Below are 22,070 nucleotides of genomic sequence, written 5' to 3' on the forward strand. Positions count from 1 at the left end.
TGCCAATACTTTTACCTGTTGACTTCTAAAAACAAGTTATATTTTAAATCAGTTCGAACAAAACAGTACCATTTTAAAGACAAGGAGGAGCGGACTCTGGGCTCACTCAACCCTTTTTTGGACTATTTGTCCTGAACTCATTCCAACCTTTTATGTTTACCCACTCCTAGCTCACTCCATCCTTTTATTGTCAACTCTCTCTGAGCTATCTCCTTCTTTTTTGGTGAATTTATTTTGTGCTCGCTCTGACCGTTTATGGTCAATTCAGTTAGAGCCCACCCCACTCATTTCCCTTTTTAAGTCAAATTACTCTGAGCTCACTCCACCGTTTTGGAAATTCTCTATTGAGCTCACTCCATCATTTTTAGTGACAATTCCCACAGAGCTTACTCCACCATATTCGGTTCATTTAGTACGAGCTCTCTCAAGGGAGGGTGGGATTGTTCGGGAAGGGAGACCCTCCCTCCGGCTATTTTTAAGGTATTCTTGTAATCAAAATAGTGCAATTTCCATTTTTAAACCATTAACAGTTCTGTTGCTTTGATTTAGAATTCAACCTACTACCGTCTGATTTACATAAAAAAATATTTGCAAAAAGGTTTAAATGTCTCTCTTCATTTATTTTTGGATTTCTCATCAGTATTCTGACAGTAAAATCAACTCATATGTACTGCTTATATTGACACCGTTGACATCACATTGAAATTTGTAAAACACAAAGTCTTCATGCTGGAACACCAAACAGCCTGGAGCACTTAAACTATGAGATCTAGGTCCTAACCAGTATGAGGTTGGGTAAAATAAACAAAATTACTGTGACGGTGACAATACCATGACCTTTACCTTTTCATGTAAGGTGACTGCTTGTGGGTGTTTTTAAAGCTGCAGGTCAGGTAAATAATAAGGGAATGCAAATGTGTATTTTCAGATTTATTTATCTTTATTCAAATTAAGTAGAACAATGATACTAGGTATCATCTTTTCTTCAACCATGCTTCTCAATTACAATTTAATAATTGGTAAACAAAAGGACAATAAGGAAAAGGACTTTGGATTGAAAAAAAAAATATGACACACAATTTATGTTATTTACCGGGTATGTAATTTATGTTACCCAAATCAAAACTTATCGGTAACTTCGCAATTATAGGAGATTATAAGGATGAAGGTCCCAATTAAAACAGTGGTGTTTTTCACACCTACCCGTTGTAATAAATTATAGGAGAAGTTTGGGTAAACAGCACTGTTGGTCTTGTGGCTGTCATCAATCCTGATTAGGTGATACAAATATTGTTATACTCCTGACACGCCCTCTGATGTAAGTCAACCGTTGCAATCACAGTAAAAACATGTATTGTCAAAATTGATGATTGTTTTGATAAGGGTGTCACTGAATGGATTAAAGCATGTCATGCCAGCGGAATGCACGAAAGGCCCGACAAGCCATAAAGGCCAGGCAGAGACCCGGGTTCCGATATTCTGACTATAACTTCAATATGTTAACTTTCTGAATAAATTCTGTTTCTATACCTAATTATAGAGGAATTAAAAGAGGTAAGGGGTATCTTTCGATCATATATTATTGAAAACTATGAACTAGTAAAAAAAAATAATTCCAGGTCTTGGTTAAAAAAACTTACACATATTATCTTTTTAATATGTTTCGATGTTTCTACTGGCTTTCAATGTTAATAAAGAAAATATTTTCAATTAACACCCATTTGGTGCATTTCCATTTTGGATATAAACCAATCAAAACATTTCATTTGCTTTGTATTTATACACCTCATTTATTAACAACATTTGATAGTTCAAAAGCCATGGTATACATCATTTGAATAATTTGGCAGTCATTTTTATTGTACACAAATAAGTCCTCTATTTTATACCTGGGAATTATGACTTCCATTGAAACTCTAAATTGTAACGGCTTTATATCTTGTAATGCAAGATTGTTCATTAAATTGTCACAATGACCATTCTGGCAAAGCCCTATGATATATAAGAGACAATATTCTATTTTTGCAGAGTATATTTGGAGTATCGGAACTCGTTGCCTGCACCAGCTCATTCCATTGGAATATCCCATGAAGACAAAGATCAATAATCAGACCAAAGATTACTTTGCCTTCTCCACAATCAATGTTTATTTCGTTTATTATCTGTCGGAAGGCAAGCCATCAGCTTTATCAAAGAGACTGAAGGGTTTTAAACAGTTCATTGCAGAGTAAATGAAGTCCTTAAATGACACAAAATAGTCACTGTGTTGGCTTCTCACAACTAAGTCACAAGGTTTGTTATATGGAAGTGCACAGGCCACCGTTGGCCGACTGAGAGCATAGGCTGAAGGCAGTAGTGCATAGGCCAAAGGAGACAGTGCATAGGCCATCATTTTGTTTTTTAATGAAATGGTGACCATAATATTACAATAATTGATAAAGAAATTCTTGCTTCCATGCCAACTGAATATCAATGGTCAGTTTGGTCATGACCATAAAATTGGCAATCAACAATTACACAAAAATTATTTAAAATGTCCCATAAAACACGCATTTGTTTTTTATTGCTTTTTAAAAATGAATCATGTTTATTTGTTATTCTAACTCTGTTAATGCTACAGAAACAAAACAACAAAGCTCTTAACATAGCTGTTAATCAGTTCTTATTCTTGACAAGATCGGTGAAAATTTATCCCCTGGCCAAAACAGAATAATGGTGAAAGCCATTTTCCTCTGGGATTCAATAATATACCAGAGAAAGAACAGTTAATTATAATAGCATCATTGATCTGTAAAGGTTTTCCATATACATCACACACTAATGTTCATAGAACAAACCATTCATCCAAACAGGGTGATTTTATCATTATGAAAGAAGCTTAGCAAATGAAATACCAGCAGTACAAGCAACTAAGTCATCCACAGGGCAAACAGAATCAAGTCTCTAGTTTTTGTCTAGACGGGCTCTTGACACTCTTTTTTTTAAGCAATCAGCAAAGGATTTGCATAAAAACTTGGCAATAACAATTTATCCAATACTACTATGAAAACAGCTTACTCCTTTTGTTTAAAAATAGCAAAATCATTTATCAATGACACATGCGCAAAAAAAGATGAATCAAAACAGGCAAGTCATTGACTAAGACTTCTTGCACCAAATTTGTTTGATGTAAATCATAATGGAAATCTGCTGTTTCATTGTGTGCTTCTCCTCTTAAAAGATTTTCCACTTATTATAGTCCATTCTGGACTGAAGAATGACAAAAAAAGGGAAAACAATGACAGTTTTACTCCCTTTGATATAGTTTCCTGGAACCTCACAAAATAGTCCCTTCAAAAGGAGAATGACATTAGCGTGGGTGAGCTCAAGTGCTTTGACTAATTAACCCTATTGTAGATTTAAATATATGTATTTTTTTTTAATTGCAAAGGCAAATACACATAGTCTCTGTCTCATACGAGAAAAAGACTTCAAAGACAAACAATGAAATCCCAGACCAACCCTGACCAGTGTATGATGCATAAACAAGTGTTGACCCTATTCCAAGTAAAAGTGAAAGGTTGTGCAAATTTACTGAGCCACAGCACAAAGGTCCTCTACATGAACAGAATATATTCAATCTTAACCACTGGTATTCAGAAACCACATGTTGCTCTCAACAAATTACTTCATTCATCATAGTTTTTGTCGCCGTATGCATATTTATATAAAACTCCACGCTGTTACACTTAATATAACAACATATTATTATGATATCTGAAATACTGCTTCTTGTAAAAAAACATCAGGGAAAAATATTTCCATTTTATACCAATGCTTGCTAAAAATTAATGATCAGATTTTTAATGAAAGGGAATAATTCATATACTTGTCTTTCTCTCTTTCATGTTAAACAGTTTGTAAATCAAAGTGTGAATATATATGTCTTACTGTCGTCTGTTTGGGGTGCAGACAGAATGCCGCTATGTTTCATTTTCACTTCTTCAACATTGGCAGCTATCTTGTCTATCATCTGTCGGATCTCTTCCACCTGCACAATATACAAAAATCCTCATAGTAAACAGTGGTCAAAATAAACATAAGTCAGCAAGCCCTGCACTGGTAAAATGTCTTCTGGGCTTGCTCAAATTCTGAATTCTATATAGCAGGGTTTGTTCAAAAATTCTATGCCAAGCAATAGTATATGAATTCCAGTTTGTTCATACAAAAGTCTTATTTGACAGAGCAAACCCGCAAACAAGCTTGGGAACATACTAACACTGATACCAGACTACCCAGATACATGTTCCTTAAAAACAATTGCTGTAAAAACCTTCTTATATGACTTAAAAGCTTCATATAGATTTTGAAAAATATAAATAATACTCAGAGTATCCAATGCAGCTGCCTCAGGAGATGATGTGAAAGGGACACCACAGTAACACAATTATACATGGAATTGAAAAGGAACCTTCTGGTCCATAGATATTATACCTGGGCAAAAAACTCATCCATAAATCCACTGGCGTCCACCCCAACCTGTACATCATCTGCGTCATCATCATCACTCTGTGTCTAAAATCAGAAAAAAATGTGACAATTCACCAATTCAAATTTTATCAACATTGTATACATCAAGAAAAAATGCATTATAGTGGAGATGAAATGATAAAACAGGACTGAGAATACAATTGGTTATGAAATAACAGATTCAATTGTATTTTAATCATTCATACTGCCTTTTAAAATGTTGTTCAATACAATTTATCCTTTCAAAATGAAAATGTAATGTAACACATGTCACAGACTTAAAATTGACCTACAGCGAATTTGTGTAACAATCAATTGAAAACACATCCTAAATCCTTATACAGTCACCATCAATCATAGCAGATGTATGGTCATTGACTTATCAATTGTAATGGAATTCAAATTAAGACATAATTGAAACTTATCTCCCCTATCAGTTTTGTAATAGAAAAGATCAAATGGTTCACAGGATGCACATAATTAACACCAATAAAGGCAGTAAAACTATGTCTCAGTGTCAACAAAGAGTTGTAAGTAAAATACCATATATATAAAGGCTGTAAAATCAATTGTTGGACACTTCAAAATCACTCGAGACTGTTTACACAGACTTATTAAAAGGTAAGAATTTTATATATATATATATATATATCATGGCGATACTGTTTTAAGAATACAAAGCAATTTATTAAAAAAGCAAAATAAATCATTTACAAATACATAAAAGAAATGCCTACCTATATAACAAATGACAGCTGCCAAGCGCATCATGTTTTTAATAAGACTCAATCAAATATTATTTCTTTGGCCTATTAGAGAACTATGTCTGATTTGCCAAGATGCCAAGATGGCTCTAATTAAACTTTAAGTTTTATTTTTATTAAGAAATACTAAACTATACTCAAAGCTAAATATTCAAATACAAACTTTAGTGATTTATGAAAAAAATCAATTGACTGCATAACCATGTAATGTTTCTTTGCATGTAACTAATACACAACTGTAGAAGCAATAAAGCTTTTAAAAAATAAATAATAAATCATGTATGGGTCAAAAACAGATAAACATGTAAAAAAGGATTTGAAAAAAAGAATTCACAGTTTTACACTTATTTGACATTAATTAAAAAGATAAAACATGAATTTTTAAATCATCATGTTTCTTATCAATTCTAATTTTTAAAGCAGAAAATCAACAAAACCGACTAGACCTGCAGGGCTTTTTCTGCCCATTTTGGGAAAAAGACCCTAGACATTTTGGGAAATTTTGCGTCTAGAAAATGCTGAAATTGGGAAATTTTACAGTTAAAAGAAAAGGCTGTATAGTCTCCTGCGTATTAGGAAATGATTTAATTTCAGTTTATTTTCCCTTTAAAAGACCCAAAAAATATCAATCCTTGGGGTGTAAATATCTATTGCAATAAATCATGACAGATAATATTTCATACTGATCTCTGAATGTAATGAAAATCAATGATTTCAGAGTTCATTTATTAGAAAAAACTTTACATCACACAATTTATAAGGTTGTTGAAAATGAACCAGTACAGGTAAAAATTTTTTTTTATTTTTTTGTATTTTTGATTGGTATTTTTTTCCGAAGATTGGGAAAAATATCTTATATTTTGCTTTGGAAATGGGTCCGATAGTCGGACCCGTGGGTACTTTAGAAAAAGCCCTGACCTGGATCTAATTTTCAAGAAATAATGAGTAATTGTGCTACATATATATGTATATCTAAAATATATATCGGGTATGTTATAGACATTGTTTAAAGGAAATGAATACGGATTCCAATCTAAACTGCACAAAAACAAAATACAGAACTTTTTTAGCCATTTATTTATTTGGAAGAAACATCAATATGATTTTTATATCATCAAGGCTTATAATATATTATTATTATAAATATATAAGTTATATCACAGACTTATCAATAGAAAAATAGATATCAGTTATAAATTTATTAGAATTTGAGAAAATTGTTTGTTTTTTAATTTTTGAATGCATTGAATATAAGAACTGTTATTTCATAGTATAAATATTTAAAAAAACAACAACGCATTTTCATTCATTTTAAGTGAATGTCATTTAAAGTACACTTCAAGCTCTAAAGAACTTAGGTCTGATGAAGCATGCCACTGAGGTCACTGCCTTGATTGAATAACACATTCATATGTGACAATAAATGTTAATGCCATAATACATGTTACTTTGTAATATGTCAGAATATTAATCAGTTAATAACATCATCAAAACTAGTAGGCACAAAGCTGATGGGAAATGAAACAAAAATAACTGAAATCATGTTTTCCTTTTTAAATAATAACACTTTTTACCCTACTTGGTGTTCAAATATGCTGTATGTCATAATATTGAAGAGAAAAAAGGTAATGATAATTTTGACAAGTGCATGGGTAAAATTTATGTCTGCACCGTTTAGGAAGATAGGAAACACCTACCGCTTTCAAAGCCGGTAGACGGTCTTTTGTCATATTTGCCGGATAAAGCGACAAAGTATGGGTTGAGGTTTATAGTTCCCGTACAATAATACCCTTGAAAATCATTTAATATCCGTAAGTAACACAAAAACTGTAAAAATCAATACAATTTTAATATATACACCATATCGAGCGCTTCCGGTTCAGTCTGCGCATGTGCAAAGAAATTCTTTCCGGTTCCGTAAAAAAGAAAATCTAGGTAGGGAAATTTTAAAAGAAAATGTTAACCTGATTATTAAATAAATGTCTTTTAACACAAAAAAAGTGAATGAATAAGAGCTTTGATATTACTTTATTCTGAAGTTAAAACTGTGTTTGGTTAACTGTTGGAAACGTTTATCGAGTTGAGTTCAATCTGGATTTTTCCGGATTGTTAGAAAATTGCGCCATAACTGAACATCTTTAGAATATCCACCGGCATCCAAACAGATTCGTATTCTGTTGGTTAACAAGTAATTAATTATTTGTTATTAATGCTTGAGGAAAGTATAAACAGTTGCATTTGTTTTCTTAAATTATCTCTTTATGCCCTATGTTTGCTATTTCTTGTGTGATTTTAAACTAGTCTTAGTCTTCTGCATACTTGGCAGATGTACTGTAGTATTTTTTGTACCAGGCAGACTAAGACGTCCACCTACAATTTAAATGTAATGATTCTATCAAGGAGGATTTTGCAAAGCTTTGTTCATTTTAGACGCTGGTACCTCATTTTAAAATGTTATGAAAATTCAAATTAATACTTGTCAGCATTGATTATACAGGGGCATAGCTAGGCCGTTTCGAAGAATACGCACAATTGTGATTGGAATGGGCAGAGGCTTTTATGGGGGGTCAGGGGTGCTTCGCCCCCCTGGAGCTCTCAGTTTTGTCAAAGGTCATAATGATAATGTATAGCAAAATAAATTTATTAGTACAGGATCATCAGCATTTAATCAACGACCGTAATACATCCTACATTTTCAGCCAATGAATTGCAGATAGGCAGTCATTAAGTTATAGACTTAATCATTAAGAATTTCAACTTCCGCGCGTGTTTAAAGATCCGCCTACTGACAATCATCCGATACACATTCCCCGCGTCAGATTCTGCGTTGACGATGTATCAGCCAATGAGGTTGTATTCTAAGTCAGTTCGATGACATGAAGTGAATTCTTAATAATAAAGAAGGGCTCGTTCGCCCCGCCCATTCTTAATCATTAAGAATTCACTTCATGTAATCTATGCAAAATTGCTATGTCTAAAACGGCTTCGTAGGAAATTTAAAATTGGTAATGGTCTTAAAGAATGAAAATGCATACAAACGTTTGTTCAAAGGTTTTCCTTAGCTCATTTAACATTTTCAACACGAAACAAACTTCTATTTGTCAACGATTACTCCATAAAATTACACCCGAAAAAGTAATGCAATATGTTGATCCTTTTTCTGGGCGAAGATGTCTATTACCCGTTGCTTTTCGATTTCCCGTTCACGGTAAACATGAAGCAGTTCAAGACAAGTGACGAAAAATTGGGAGGGGGGGGTATATAAAATATATCGTAATGTAATGTAACAGGACAATTTCTGTCTTACTCATCAGTATTAGCACAAGCTGCAGTGAGCCGTTAATTTACCGAGTCGTGAACATTCATGAAGCATATTTTACCCGCAGTATATTCGACAATTTTGAGAAAATGGTCTTGTCAATATCTGTAGAGAATATTTGTGTATCTGATATTTGAAATCAAAATATACCAAATGTATCATGAATATTAACAGTTAAAACAGACACCTCTATCTTAAATGTGTGATGTATCGTCCTCTTATATCAAATGTTACGGGACACTACACATTTAATTATGCTTCACAAATAACCTAAACAAAATGTACCACTTATGGGATGAAAGCTCATAGAAATGTTCCAATTTTGCTGCTAAAAGTTTAGTTTATCAGCATTGTCAACTGTTTAAAGATTATCTTTGAACATGTCAAGATGAGGAGGTTCAAGGTTGGCGTTTGATATTTTGAAACTTGCCGCTTTGTAAACTTTGTTCGGATATATTCAGTTTTTATCGACAATTCATTCATGATCTAACAATAAGGGACACTACTCACCAGGCATCTCTCTCTCTCTATATATATATATATATATATATATATATATATATATATATATATATATAACTTGTATAACTGACCCTGTCTAGTGCATGGATAAAAAGGCTTTCCTTCAACTAAACGGTAAACGAGGCTCTTACTGAATAATAGTTTTTTTGTTTTTTTTTATTGTCTCAGAGATTTAAAATAGGCGGCCCGCGAAAGCTTCAACCCCCTTACCCTTCAGTTTTTATTGCATTTTTGGCCCCAAATATTTTCTGACTTGTGCGACGAATTGTACGCACGGGCGTATTGTGCGTAACGACAGCTACGCCACTGATATATATGTGATTTTGCCAAAAAAAACTAACTACAAATTTTGCGAATCACTCACGTTTGAGGCTATTCACAGGTCTCATCAAATTCATTTCAAATTTATTTGTGAAATGATATTGATTTCTTTTCTTATTTCAACGTCTCTGATAATAATCCTTAAATTGAGATATTATGTTCATACACTTCTCTGTTTGTAATGCTAGGAGTGATTACTTAGTCAAAGTACAGAGAAAATCCAAATCGGAAGCAGTTATTTGAAAAAAATGCAGATGTCATATCCATAAAATATTTCTTTGAAAGTAAAATAAATTTACAGCACCAACTTTGGTTGGGCTTTCATCAATTTAGGTACGTTTGGTAGGTTCTTTCCAGATCTTTTAAATATGAATGCAGGCAATGTGGGCAGACAATGCGAATGTCCGTCGGACAGTCGGACATGTCCGGTATATTTCCATTTTGACCGACGAAACTTTTGTTTTGGTCGGTCACAATGTCCGGTGAAAAATTACAGTCAGCACCGTTTAATTTTCGGAAAATTTACTTTCAGTTTCTAAATAAATGTTCAGAGTTATTTTTAACTATTATATCATGATTATTCAGCGTGTTAATCCGTGTATCACTATTTGTAAACCCCGTTTCGACATGTTTCCGTAAAAGCCGATAAAACGCGTAAGGTTCCGATTTCAGCTCGTAATTTAATACTTTTATTTTACGGAAATGTTTGGAAATTACAAAATTCCGTATGTATTTATTTTCGGCGAAGTGGTTCCCGGCAATCGTTTTAATTTAGATATGATGATTAATATACCGAGCTGACTTTCTTTCCGCTCTGTTTAACTTTGCCAATAACAAGAAATCTACTTTTGTTTTTGCATAAATGTTGTGCCTGACTTGTAGTACAATTCGTTACATTTTATAACCGTACTGTATCTTTAATTTAAAGATGAATTAAAAGAGTAAGATCTAGCTGTTCCATGGGTAGACGAACCATATATGAGTTTTTTTGGGAGGCAAGGGAAGAAAAAAATTATGACATAAGATCCGAATATTGATTTTTTTACATGATATTTAGCTTTTTTTGTAATTTATTATAGAACTGTAAGACAAATCTATCCAAATAGATCTAAACCTGTTATAATGGGGATTTGCAAAACTTATTTAAAAAAAGATGCTTAAAATCAAGGTTTCGGCTGATGTAACCGAATACTGTTTGTAACATTGCGACAGGTAAAAATTTGTTGCGACAGGTAAACTTAAGGTGTTTACCTGTCGCAATGTCCTGTGAAGAAAAAAAGTTTTCGCGTTGTCTGTGTGGGATGTACTTGTGGCATGACTGAGGTACATAACAAATGCCAGGATGATTTTAAAGTTTCACTTGTTTTTGTGGCTATAGTATACACTAGGAATGATGGATCTTTTTTTTCTTCAGACGAAGCAAGATCAACAAAAATGGCAGCACCAAACATTCCTACTTTTAAGGTAAGTAAGACGCCAAGCTGTAAAATCTTAAAGGAAAGAAAACTGCATGTTTAAAGCTTATCCAGTTAGTGTTTATGCTCATGTTTCTAGCAATGTGTTCTCCAGATGGATATTGAAATTTATCACATATGGCTTTTAATGAAAATGATGGACATTTTTATTAGTTATTATTTATTTTAATTCAACGGAACAGAATGCAGATTTACTGGTTTTGTTAAAGAGAAAATGAACCATTAACTATTATTTGTTTTCATAGGAATACTATAATCTGGAGGTTTAATTTTTAGTCTGAAAATACCAATAACTAGTGATGGGATATCGGTTGGAGAACTGCAACCGATTATCGGTTGGAATCGGTTAGCAAACTGATGCGATATATCGGAAAAATAATCGGTTAAATGTTATTTATTTTCATAATTTTCTATTCAGATATTTATGTCTTAAAAGTGACTGTTTTACTTAAATTCTAATGATCTTTTGAAAAAGTAAAGCACTTAAGGTATTAGCCGCGTAATACACACTTTTATAAAAGCTTTAACCGACAACATAGTTATAATCACGGTACACTATGGGACTTTTGTCCAAATTTTGAAGATTTTTTACCGTGAATTAAAAAAGTTATTTATGTTCCATTACACCCACCCCCAAACTCCAAGGGCTACAAAGAGCGACAAGTAAATATTTTGTCTAGATTTGAATTTTTTTCGCATTATCAGAGATTATGAAATAAACACAACAGTTTCTGGTAAAATAAACTTCCGTTAACAGAAAACTAAAGTTCAAACGAACACATTATTGATAGACATGGAAAAAAATCATTTTGATTGATTTTGTGATTCTTCGGAAAAGAGCAGTTTTTCGATGTTTGAAAATATAAAGCAGTTTTATAAAATTCATAAAAAATAGTTAAATATAAGGCAAGCTGCTGAAATCATTTTAGATATTATCTATGATGTCTATTGAACAATTTAAAAGACAATTTATGATAGTTTACCGTCCAGTTTTGAAGAAAATATACATAATGTCATGTTACCATACATTTTTATAGCTAATAAAATGCTTAAAAATCAACATTTTTCTTGTAAAAATTTATAACGCTTAATTGGACTTATTCATAAAATGTACTCTTTCAAATAAATGAATTTAACTTATGATACTAACTCAGAATACAGAGTTTAAAACAAATGAGTGTACTTTTAAACTAAAATATGTGAAGAAACAAGAACACTAAGTGGGCTCAACACTCCAAAAATATCAGAGTGAAAGTTCTCAACTAATGTTTTTTTTTTAATATTATAACATGTAAACAATCTCTGTGGGTAATTTGATGTCTATCTGTTTTATTTTGTCATTGGTATTCTAACATTTAGTTTTTTTCACAATAATTCTTCACTCTTCAACATTTGAAGTTTGGTCTGTTCCAATGCTTTGTACTTGTAGTGTGTGCACAGATGATAACTACTTAATGCTGAGTCAATGCTGATTTGGTTTTCATGCACCTTCAGGTACTTTACCCATCAAGAATGTTTAGTGCTGTAAAGAAAAAAAGTTGTACTTTAAAGCCTTTCTAACTAATTTGTATAGATAATTATACTGCCATACATATACAAAATAAAATATAAACAGTTTAATATTTCTCGACATTATTTTGAAAAAACAACAACAAGCTGATACATACATGTATATATATATAAAGAAAATTATTAAATTTATCAATAAAATTCATCATCATCATCATCATCATCATCATCAACACCACCACCACCACCACCACCACCACCACCACCACCACTTGATTATTGAATACAGTGTGTTTATAAAAGCAAAAACCAAGTCAAATATGTTTTATATGAAATACTCACATCATTTCGATCAGATGCGACTGCCTTGTGGATAGACATGGCTGTCAAATCCGCTCTCAAGGATCCAACATAGTATTAATGCAGGCTGGAATTCTTCATAACCCAGTGTTGTTGACTAAGCAATATTCTGTCAGTAGGAGCCTGAAAGAAATTAGACTTCTGATTATCAGCCAGCAGAAACTTCCACCGTAAAATACAAATGCACAAGTATTATACATTCTGCACTAATATCCTTTTTAGCCAAGAGTAAGGGTTGGTAGGCATAAATGTGTAGTTGTTGTGCATATGGTTGATAATGATCCACAACAGTATGGGGTTTTAACGAGACCTACACCAAGCCAATGAATGTCAATAGTGTCCTAGCAGATGCGGCTTCAAGCCCCAAACCACATACAACTTTTGTTCACAGGCTAATTTTGAAAATATGCATTTTGTAAACAAATAACGGGTATGTACATGTATAATGGTATGTTAGAAATGGGTCAGGTACCAAAACACATCATTTTTAAACAAAATTTTAAGTCTAATATTTTTCTAAGATAACACAATCAATTTAAAGATTACATATTCATATCATATCATAAACATAAGTTATGTACATAAGTACATATAAAAATATGTAACATGTACATAAGTACATGTAAAATGTGTAACATGTACACAAGTACATGTAAAATATGTAACATGTACATAAGTACATGTAAAATATGAACATGCTGTCTAAACATTTAGCTAATAAAAATGATTTAAGAAGTCCAAAGATAAATTAAAAAACAAATTTTTTTGAACCCACCAACGTACAAAACTGTTCAAGGATACTTACCGTATTTTCTCGACTATAAGACGGGGAAATTGGGTCCCGATTTTTACTCCCAAAGTAGGGGACCCGTCTTATAAGCGAGTCGATAAAACATTAAAAAAAGATTCAAGTCAAAATCAGTAAAATTTTACATAGGGTATTCGTCTATCCAGTATATCGTCTCCTGATACAAGTATGGGGCAATTAAGTAAACAACAACACGAAATCTCTTCACCGCACGTGCTCTGACGTCACACAGTGTACCGTTATATCTGCACTCCATTTTTTCTCATGGCGCGTGTCAGTATAATTAGTTTGACAGATATATCAAATCAATAAATTATAATCTTAATATGATGTAGGTACCTAACTGTCAATTTGATTAAGCAAACAAATGACAATGCGAATATGAATCCTTTATGTTCGTCGCCAATCAAGGGACAATATTGCCTAAAGCATTATTGCTAAACAAACACCTATTCGTGCCTCGGCTTTTCGCAGTTATGTTATTGAAGCCATTTATTTTGCCAAAGAACTTCATTGGTGTCTTCAATAAAAAAATAAACTAAAACAAACATATGTTGTTATTGATTAATTATTACAATTCCGATAAGTAACGACCTGTCCTGCAAACTTAAACGCGTAACCATGTACTAATTTTTAACCTACCTCCAAATAGAGAGCTCACAGTTGACCGCCATTTTCTTTGAGTAAAACAAAACCAGTTACCGCGAAAGTCGATAATTGTCCGTTGAGCTTGAACATTTTTACACATTAAGAAGAATTTTAGCATTTTAGATTTGCTTAAAAATTGACCCCGTCTTATAAGCGAGTCGAAACAAAAAGCACCAGATTTCATGGGCAAAGTTAGGGGGCCGTCTTATAAGCGAATCGCCTTATAGTCGAGAAAATACGGTACATTCAGAGCCCTTTGATACGAATATCTGAATATCCCAGTTCCATGCCGATTGTTGACAGTTCGTTTTTTCGAGAGAAAATCTTCTCCTACGCGTATATTTCACTTACAATCCATGTTTTACTGTAATGACTCAAATTGTTAGATGTATCGTTATCAACTGTCAGCATGTACTTTTAGTGTTTATTTATTTTAAACGTATATTCATGAGAAAATCATCACCATGTTTCCAAATACTAAGGTGTAGAAATTCCATTATTGACCTATGAATAGCCAGGAAATACCTTCCGTTTCTAAAAATAGCAACATCCGGTACAGGCCGAATACGCCCGATGTTCGTCGCGATCTGTTACGGCGAGTGGCGATATATGTCGAAGTTACCCGATGTTTCCCGAGTTGTATTACATGGCTAATACCTTAAATTACAATCTGGTGTATACATAGCTGGCATTTGAGAGAACTGACTGGTATTATAGTATTATTTCTGCTTTATATACATGCTCTTTTTACACCCTTACATCTCAAGTTTGATACTTTTTATTTATGAAAAAACATCCCGTTTTAAACAAACAACAAATTTAAACACAAAGACAGTTTACAACTTATTTATAATATTTTTTTTCTAGATATTTAGTACAAACAACAGCATTATTCACATAAAAAAACTGTTTTACACTTTAACATGTACATTGAATGTCACTGAAAAAATCAAGTTGCATAAAAAACTAAGTTTTTCCACCGATATTACATAATAATGGATATAGAAATGTCACAGCATTTTTGTCCCTTGTCGACAGTTATATTCAATCGACATACCGTTATAAAATATGAAAATCTATCAAAGATTTGCTAATTCTTTCGAACTAAATTTTTGCACTATGGGCGCCGCCATATTGACAGTTGTGCCTAACTGTACGATGTTAAATCAATTTTCATTGGATATCTGCAACGAAATACTAACGCTTCATTGGCTGACCATTTGCCGGCATACTTCGGTTTTAACCGTTAAGCATTAATCATGTCTGATATTTCGGATACTTTAAACTTTCGGACAGGCACGCCTTCTTTCTATTAAAGTGGGGACAATATATTAGCAAAACATTAATGATGATTACACAAACACAGCTCTTAAGTTCCAAAATATAATGCTGAAGCCTGACATTAAAATACTGGACGGGAAATTTCAAAAGATTCAACTAACCGGTGTTTTTGTTAAGTCTTTTTTACAAAGACGACAAATGGCGATGTTCATATTCAAATTGTCCTTCGTCGGTGGCAAATTAAATATCTCTGACTCTATTGCCGTCTGCTAGACCGGCCATTTTGCTCGCTTTCAGAGTTATTTCCCATTCGGAAATCTTCGTTCGTACCCGTGAGTAGTCGTACCCGCTATCGACTCGGGGAAAACACAATCGATCAGGGAATCAGTTGGGCTTTTCTAGCCGTTAATCGATTATACCCGCTAATCGGCCCATCACTACCAATAACATCATTTATACTTTTTCAGCTTGTATTGGTTGGAGATGGTGGTGTTGGCAAAACAACTTTTGTGAAACGTCATTTGACTGGTGAATTTGAGAAAAAATATGTTGGTAAGTGTCTGATTCGAAGGATTTAAAGCAAATGTTTATATAGTAATACTATGGACCTAGCATTGTTTCGGAAAAAAGGATATCCATTCTGAGTTTCTATTTGTATGATTCTTTCTGGCTGACTATTTTTAGATTGTCCGGATTGGAGTTTAAGACCATATGTTATTCGTTCTGACTTTTGGAAATGTCTTTCTGTTTGAAGCAGATAAATCAAGATGTGTTCATCCCATAAAATGCTAGCAATATGACTTGTTATCAAGATATTTTGCTTACATATTCGATATTGTCAACTTGACTTGCACACTCTTGAAAAAGTAGGGGTACAGTTTCACCTTTTTCCTGTTTTTTTTTGATAATGACATATTCCCTTGGAATAGGGAATTTTGTCATCATTTTCTTACAAATATCTATGCTGCGAAGGTAGGGTCGGGTAAGCAGAACCAAATATATCATATTTTTTAGGCCCATAATGTCTGCTTTAAATATGGCCAAAAGCCCACTTGTTACAACATGCATGATATCACTTTCTATTAGACATGACTTATATTTGAATGAAAATTGTTCCAGCCACACTGGGTGTTGAAGTGCACCCCTTAAAATTCCACACTAACCGTGGCGAGATCTGCTTCAATGTCTGGGACACTGCTGGCCAGGAGAAGTATGGAGGGCTCAGAGATGGATACTACATCCAAGGTAACTTGATGTCTTTGTCCTTTTGTCAAATAGGACTTTAATCATTTTAAGATGGTGATTTATTGTAAAATTTGCAAATCAGACTAGTTTTTGGTTGCAGTGACCATGCCATCTTTTCCTTTCTTGTAAAGATTTTAGATGGTGTTCAGTGTTATTATTTTGCTTTTCAATTAGGTACAATGGCAATGTTATAGTTTTAGCTTGTACCTGAGGTAATTTGTTAAATGACTCATCTTTAAATTGTTTGTTAAGTGATACAGGACCTCTTGTATTTGTATCTTTTTCATTATGATATATTTGTTGTAATATATTTAGTGTACGTATTCTCTTTAACTTACAGGTCAATGTGCAATTATCATGTTTGATGTTACATCCAGAGTCACGTACAAAAATGTGCCCAACTGGCACAGAGACTTGGTTAGAGTGTGTGAAAATATCCCAATTGTTCTATGTGGCAACAAAGTTGACATCAAAGACAGAAAAGTGAAAGCCAAGGCCATTGTTTTCCACAGAAAGAAGAATCTCCAGGTAGGATATACTGCATTTTTTTCATCTATTAAGTTGCAGTAATAGAGATTTACAGTAGCAGGGTTCCCCCTGGGTTCTAAAAAGTTGTCGCCACTTTTTCGCAGGGGGTTAAGGGGGCCGCGAAAGGGTCCAGGGCAGCGCCCTTGTGGGGGTTCCGAGGGGGCAAAGCCCCCTGAAGCTCATTGCAATTGCATTTAATTAGCACATTGTCGTGCAGAACATAATATAATATTGTTGTACATGAAGCCCAAGATATTGTTATTGTTATTCTATTGACAAAATATATGGACAAGTATATAAATAAAAAAAAGAAATATTGCCAAAAAATGCAACATATACATATATGTTGATTTAAATTGAATGCCTGCATACAAAAGTGTCATAGAATTAAAGAATACAATTATGAAATTATGAGATAAACTTAAAATAAATGGAAACTTTAAAGAAATATACATTGTCAAACTAAGGCCATACTGTCCGAATAAAATAGTGTCTACTCTTTACTCCAGCCAAGTTATTATCAAATGGGATGTAGTTATATTTATTTGTAAGCATACCCAATGACTTCTGTTAATCTTTTTAACACTTTTCAAACCGCTAAATTGCTGCATTTATAGCAATTACATATTGCGACAAAACCGAAAGCAAATCTATTTTTAGCGCGTAAACGTCATTACGAAATTTGCATATCACGTGTCTTTCCGACAACCGAAAATTGCATTTTTAAAACTAACCCGTTAATTACGCAACAACAAAGCTGTTGAGCTAAATCTTAAAATTGTTTGCTAATAAGAGACATACTAGTTAAAGGGTGGCATTGTTAATCCGTGAAAGCAATAAATTTCCGCAATAATTATCGAGGTGTTGACTGGGTTGTGACTGCTTGCCCTAATTATCGGATTTGTTGTCGCATCAGCAGATGCGGTTGATTTATGACAGTGACAGAATCGATTATCAATGCAGGCCGCATGGGCTCTGCTTACATCATTTTAAGAAAATATTTAGAAATTTTTTTATCTTTGTCTCCATAAATTCGCCAAATAAAAGTTGGCGAACCCTGAGTAGAGATGTTAACAAGTGCTTCAGTAGTACTTTCGGAAGTCTGGTTAGCTATGTGACCCAGGCCTAGGTGTTTGGGAGTTTGGTTTGTTGTTACCAAGGGAAACAAATGGGTTTCCTCCGGTTAATCTGGTTTCCCCGGTTTCCCCCACAACACAAGTCCGCACTCTCTGGTAACATTGTGCTAACGAGAATGACTTGTATAATGTTGTAATTACCTGATGAGAAGCAAAATTTTGAACTTAAGTAAAAGTTAAGAGTATCTCTTAATTCGCATGTATCAGCATGCAGACGCCGTTTTACACATTTTGATGTGACATCAACAGTGTCAATATACTCAACACCCTCACTAAACATAAAAAGAGTCTTTATTTTATGGTCAGAATACTTGAGAAATACAAAAAATGACTACTATTTCTCCAATTAAAGACTTGGAATCCAAACACTCTTACCAATAATTAACTAACTTTTGTGTTTCCAGTACTATGACATCAGTGCCAAGAGTAACTACAACTTTGAGAAGCCCTTCCTCTGGCTGGCAAGGAAGCTTGTTGGTGACCCCAACCTAGAGTTTGTGGCTATGCCTGCTCTAGCTCCCCCAGAATTCATCATGAGTGCAGACTTGGTTAAACAGACCGAACTGGAGCTTGAGGTAAATATCTTATAAAACAGTGCTGTTTAATCTATGTATAGGTTATTGTATGTCAGTGTTAATTTAACCCATTTCATTCTGAGACCCAGTTAGATATGATACCTTGAATATCTGGGCATTTTCCAATAACTGATAAGCCATCTGCCTTTTTATGACCATTGTGTTGTATAAACACTAATAACTTCTTTATTATTGGTACAAGACCCAATAAAGATTACATATTTGGAAAGGAAATAAAAATATGCACATGTTTATGTAAGTTTTATTAGCAAATGATTTTAAATAAATTATTTTTTGCAAGTTAACCAGGTGATGATGAAAAAAAAAAAAACCAAAAAATAAATATGCACAAATTGAAAGCAAAAAAAGCACACATAATTTTTTTCAAATGTCACATAATCCAATGTATGAAAGTTTCTAAATTAATCTGTCTTTAAAATGCAGAAAGAATTATGCATATATTTCAAATCTATAAAAAGTTATAACAGTTTATATCATCCCATATCCACTTCGGAGAAAATTGGGCGGGTGGATGTTCATCGCGATGTTGGTTGGAATAGCATATTGAATCCTCGACCAGTAAGGTCCAGAAGTCTTGCCCCCATAACAGTTTTATTGATAAATGACAGTAATGCAATATCCTGGCTTTCTTGGGTCATATTGTTCTTTAGGACCACCATTCTTTGTATTCCCACTTGGAAACCTTGGGGTGATCCTCTTTGTCATTCAATCATTCTAGAACTCCTCAAGATCGTCATAAAAACTCCACCAAATAATGCAAATGTCATAGTTTGTGATTTCTATCGATGTTTTAATATGTCTTCTGTTTGTATCAAACTAATTCACATAAACTTCGTCATTATAACCATCCCAATATCACTATCGTCACTGTGGTCGAGAGTCCTATCCATTTCAACCAAAATTTGCATCAAAATCGCAATAAAAAGCTTAAATTTAACTCGATTTTTGAGTTTTAAAATTATTTCTTCATTAAAATTTTCTGCGCATCTATCTGCGCATAACATCCGGCCATTCCGGAAAACGTATAAACCGGAAACAATACAGTCAAAACGAAAGTAAATAAAGTGAAAGTTCAGTACGTCAAAAACTACACCTTTTGGTGTATCCCGCATGTAAAGGGTAACTACACCAAAAGGTGTATCCCGAATGAAATGGGTTAATAAACATTTACTGCTTAAAGCCAAAATGATGCCTCGGCTCCTAGCTCAGCATCTGTTTAAATCTAGCTCTAGTCTGTTTACCACTAAGTTGATCAGTGCTCAAACTCTTGAATTTAACATATCAGTATTAGCAATGCCCAATGTTTCATGTGCAATACCAATGACCCTACAAGGTCATATTTAGAGTTCAGATCATTATGGTATGCTGCATATATGCACAAAGCATAGAATTGGTTTAGTCAGGGCTTTTGCATGAACTGAAATATTTAAAAATTACTTTGCAGATGAATACCTTACACTAAAGTCAAAGGGTGCATTACCTATTGAAATTAAACTATTTGAAATTTAACCTAATGTTACATGTCTAAGTTTGAGACTCAGGCTCAGATAAGTGAATTCTTAAATTTCATGAATAATTGATAATTAATAAGAAAAAATGGACAAGGTTTTACTAATTGTTAAACATTGTATTTGCAGCATATATGACAAGTTGAACCATTATTGCTCTTCTGAAAACAATTGTACATTAAAAGAAAGATTTTCAGTCTTTAGACTAAAACTCAATGTGAACCTTTTTAGTGTTTCATATATTATAATGGTGTATTGTTTCTTGTTTCAGCAAGCTGCAAATGTTGCCTTACCAGATGATGATGATGAATTATAATGAAAGGTTTACCACCCTCTTATTTATCAACAGTGATAATGATATTGGAACAGACTGTGTTTTCATATCGAATGTAACTCAACTGCATAGATTTGGGCCAACAAATCTGTCTTTATACACATGTATAATCAAGCAGAACTTGAAATTTAAAGAAACTTTTCGGGAAAGGCCATTCAATACGAGATCAATTTCTTGCATTTCACAGTAACAGAGATCTTCCTACGCACTGGAAATCTATGTTGTAGTTATCGTTTAAAAGAATATATAGCTATGCTCAAATTTAGCCTTTGTCTAATTTTAAATCGTATGAGATGTATTTAAGTAGGAAAATGTCTGTAACTTAAAATGTTTTAGAAAAACATGAGTTTGTATATTTTTGTGAACGGATCAGCACAAGCGTATGTACTTGTTTTTCTCTTGAACATGATACAATTCAGGGATTAAAAGTTGAGTCTGTTCTAAGACTTGGGTATACAGATTTTTGTGGGGGGCTGCATTGTTTCAAAAACAATAAAACAAATACATACTGGTACTCATTAATAAGTAACAAAGTTACAGATGCATTTCATTGATGGTTTTTTTTTACAATTTGAACAAACAAATCCTGTATTATGAATTTTGAAAGGTTTTTAAATATATACAATTGTAACGTTTCATTTATTCAGATTTTTGAAATGCAACTGTTTACTTTGTGATTTTCACTTATAGCTCATTTTCTGTAAAAAAAATAATGGCCAGTGGCTCGACTTGCCTTAAAAGTTTATTGGGTTAAAAAGGAAAATTCCTACTGTAATTTTACTTTTAGCTTTTATAGAAATAACCGAAGATGGAAAAGAAACAGTTGAGCAACTGGCCATTGTAAAGAAACAAAAAAATATGATTATGCAAAGTATATTATGATGTATTATTTTGCTGCGAAGATTTTGTATTTGGCAAATATCTTGATAGCTGTAAAGTATATCATGTTTGCTTTCAGATTTTGATGCTTCTATGCTTTATACCATTGAAATTGTTAACTAACATTATTTGCTCTTGAGATGTTTTCAAAAATAAAAGGAAGCGAAATAACTTTTTCCTGTAGTCTTTGTATAACATGGTCAGCTTTCAATAGTTATGGTCAGCTTTCAATAGTTGTAGATGGATATCACATAATTTTTATGTAAATGTCATCCGAAGCCCACCTAGTCCTGCTTAATTGTCTGGTCATGATTTGACTGTTCGACAA

The 22,070-nt window shown here is 33.2% G+C and overlaps 2 protein-coding genes across 4 annotated transcripts in view; one reads left to right on the forward strand and one right to left on the reverse strand.

Moving 5' to 3' along the window:
* LOC128232703 (syntaxin) overlaps window positions 1–7,156 on the reverse strand; it is a 42,723-nt gene extending 35,567 nt beyond the window's left edge. For both annotated transcript variants that reach the window (XM_052946409.1, XM_052946410.1), the window contains exons 1-3: window positions 6,971–7,156; window positions 4,474–4,554; window positions 3,931–4,030 (exon numbers count right to left, since the gene is read on the reverse strand). In XM_052946409.1, coding sequence (XP_052802369.1) covers window positions 3,931–4,030; window positions 4,474–4,554; window positions 6,971–7,003 — 214 coding nt within the window. In that variant the 5' untranslated portion in view covers window positions 7,004–7,156. The remainder of the gene's footprint in view (window positions 1–3,930; window positions 4,031–4,473; window positions 4,555–6,970) is intronic.
* On the forward strand, window positions 7,156–21,914 carry LOC128232704 (GTP-binding nuclear protein Ran). 2 transcript variants are annotated; one of them, XM_052946411.1, is made up of 7 exons: window positions 7,156–7,208; window positions 10,850–10,899; window positions 15,984–16,068; window positions 16,636–16,761; window positions 17,102–17,289; window positions 18,830–19,000; window positions 20,801–21,914. In XM_052946411.1, the coding sequence occupies exons 2-7, from the start codon at window positions 10,870–10,872 to the stop codon at window positions 20,843–20,845; spliced, it is 645 nt and encodes a 214-aa protein (XP_052802371.1). In that variant the 5' UTR covers window positions 7,156–7,208; window positions 10,850–10,869; the 3' UTR covers window positions 20,846–21,914. The 2 variants fall into 2 exon arrangements, with proteins under 2 accessions (XP_052802371.1, XP_052802372.1); XM_052946412.1 differs by lacking the exon at window positions 7,156–7,208 and adding an exon at window positions 7,276–7,461.
* Window positions 21,915–22,070: the final 156 nt, after the last annotated feature.

This window comes from Mya arenaria, chromosome 4, assembly GCF_026914265.1.
Source record: "Mya arenaria isolate MELC-2E11 chromosome 4, ASM2691426v1".
In the NCBI taxonomy this organism is placed as follows: Eukaryota; Metazoa; Mollusca; class Bivalvia; order Myida; family Myidae; genus Mya; species Mya arenaria.

Coding starts and splice junctions, on each gene's coding strand:
- LOC128232704 (XM_052946411.1), top strand. CDS start 10,870: ATGGCAGCACCAAACATTCCTACTTTTAAG. Junction 16,069..16,635: donor ATTTGAGAAAAAATATGTTG/GTAAGTGTCTGA, acceptor AAATTGTTCCAG/CCACACTGGGTGTTGAAGTG. Junction 17,290..18,829: donor ACAGAAAGAAGAATCTCCAG/GTAGGATATACT, acceptor TTGTGTTTCCAG/TACTATGACATCAGTGCCAA.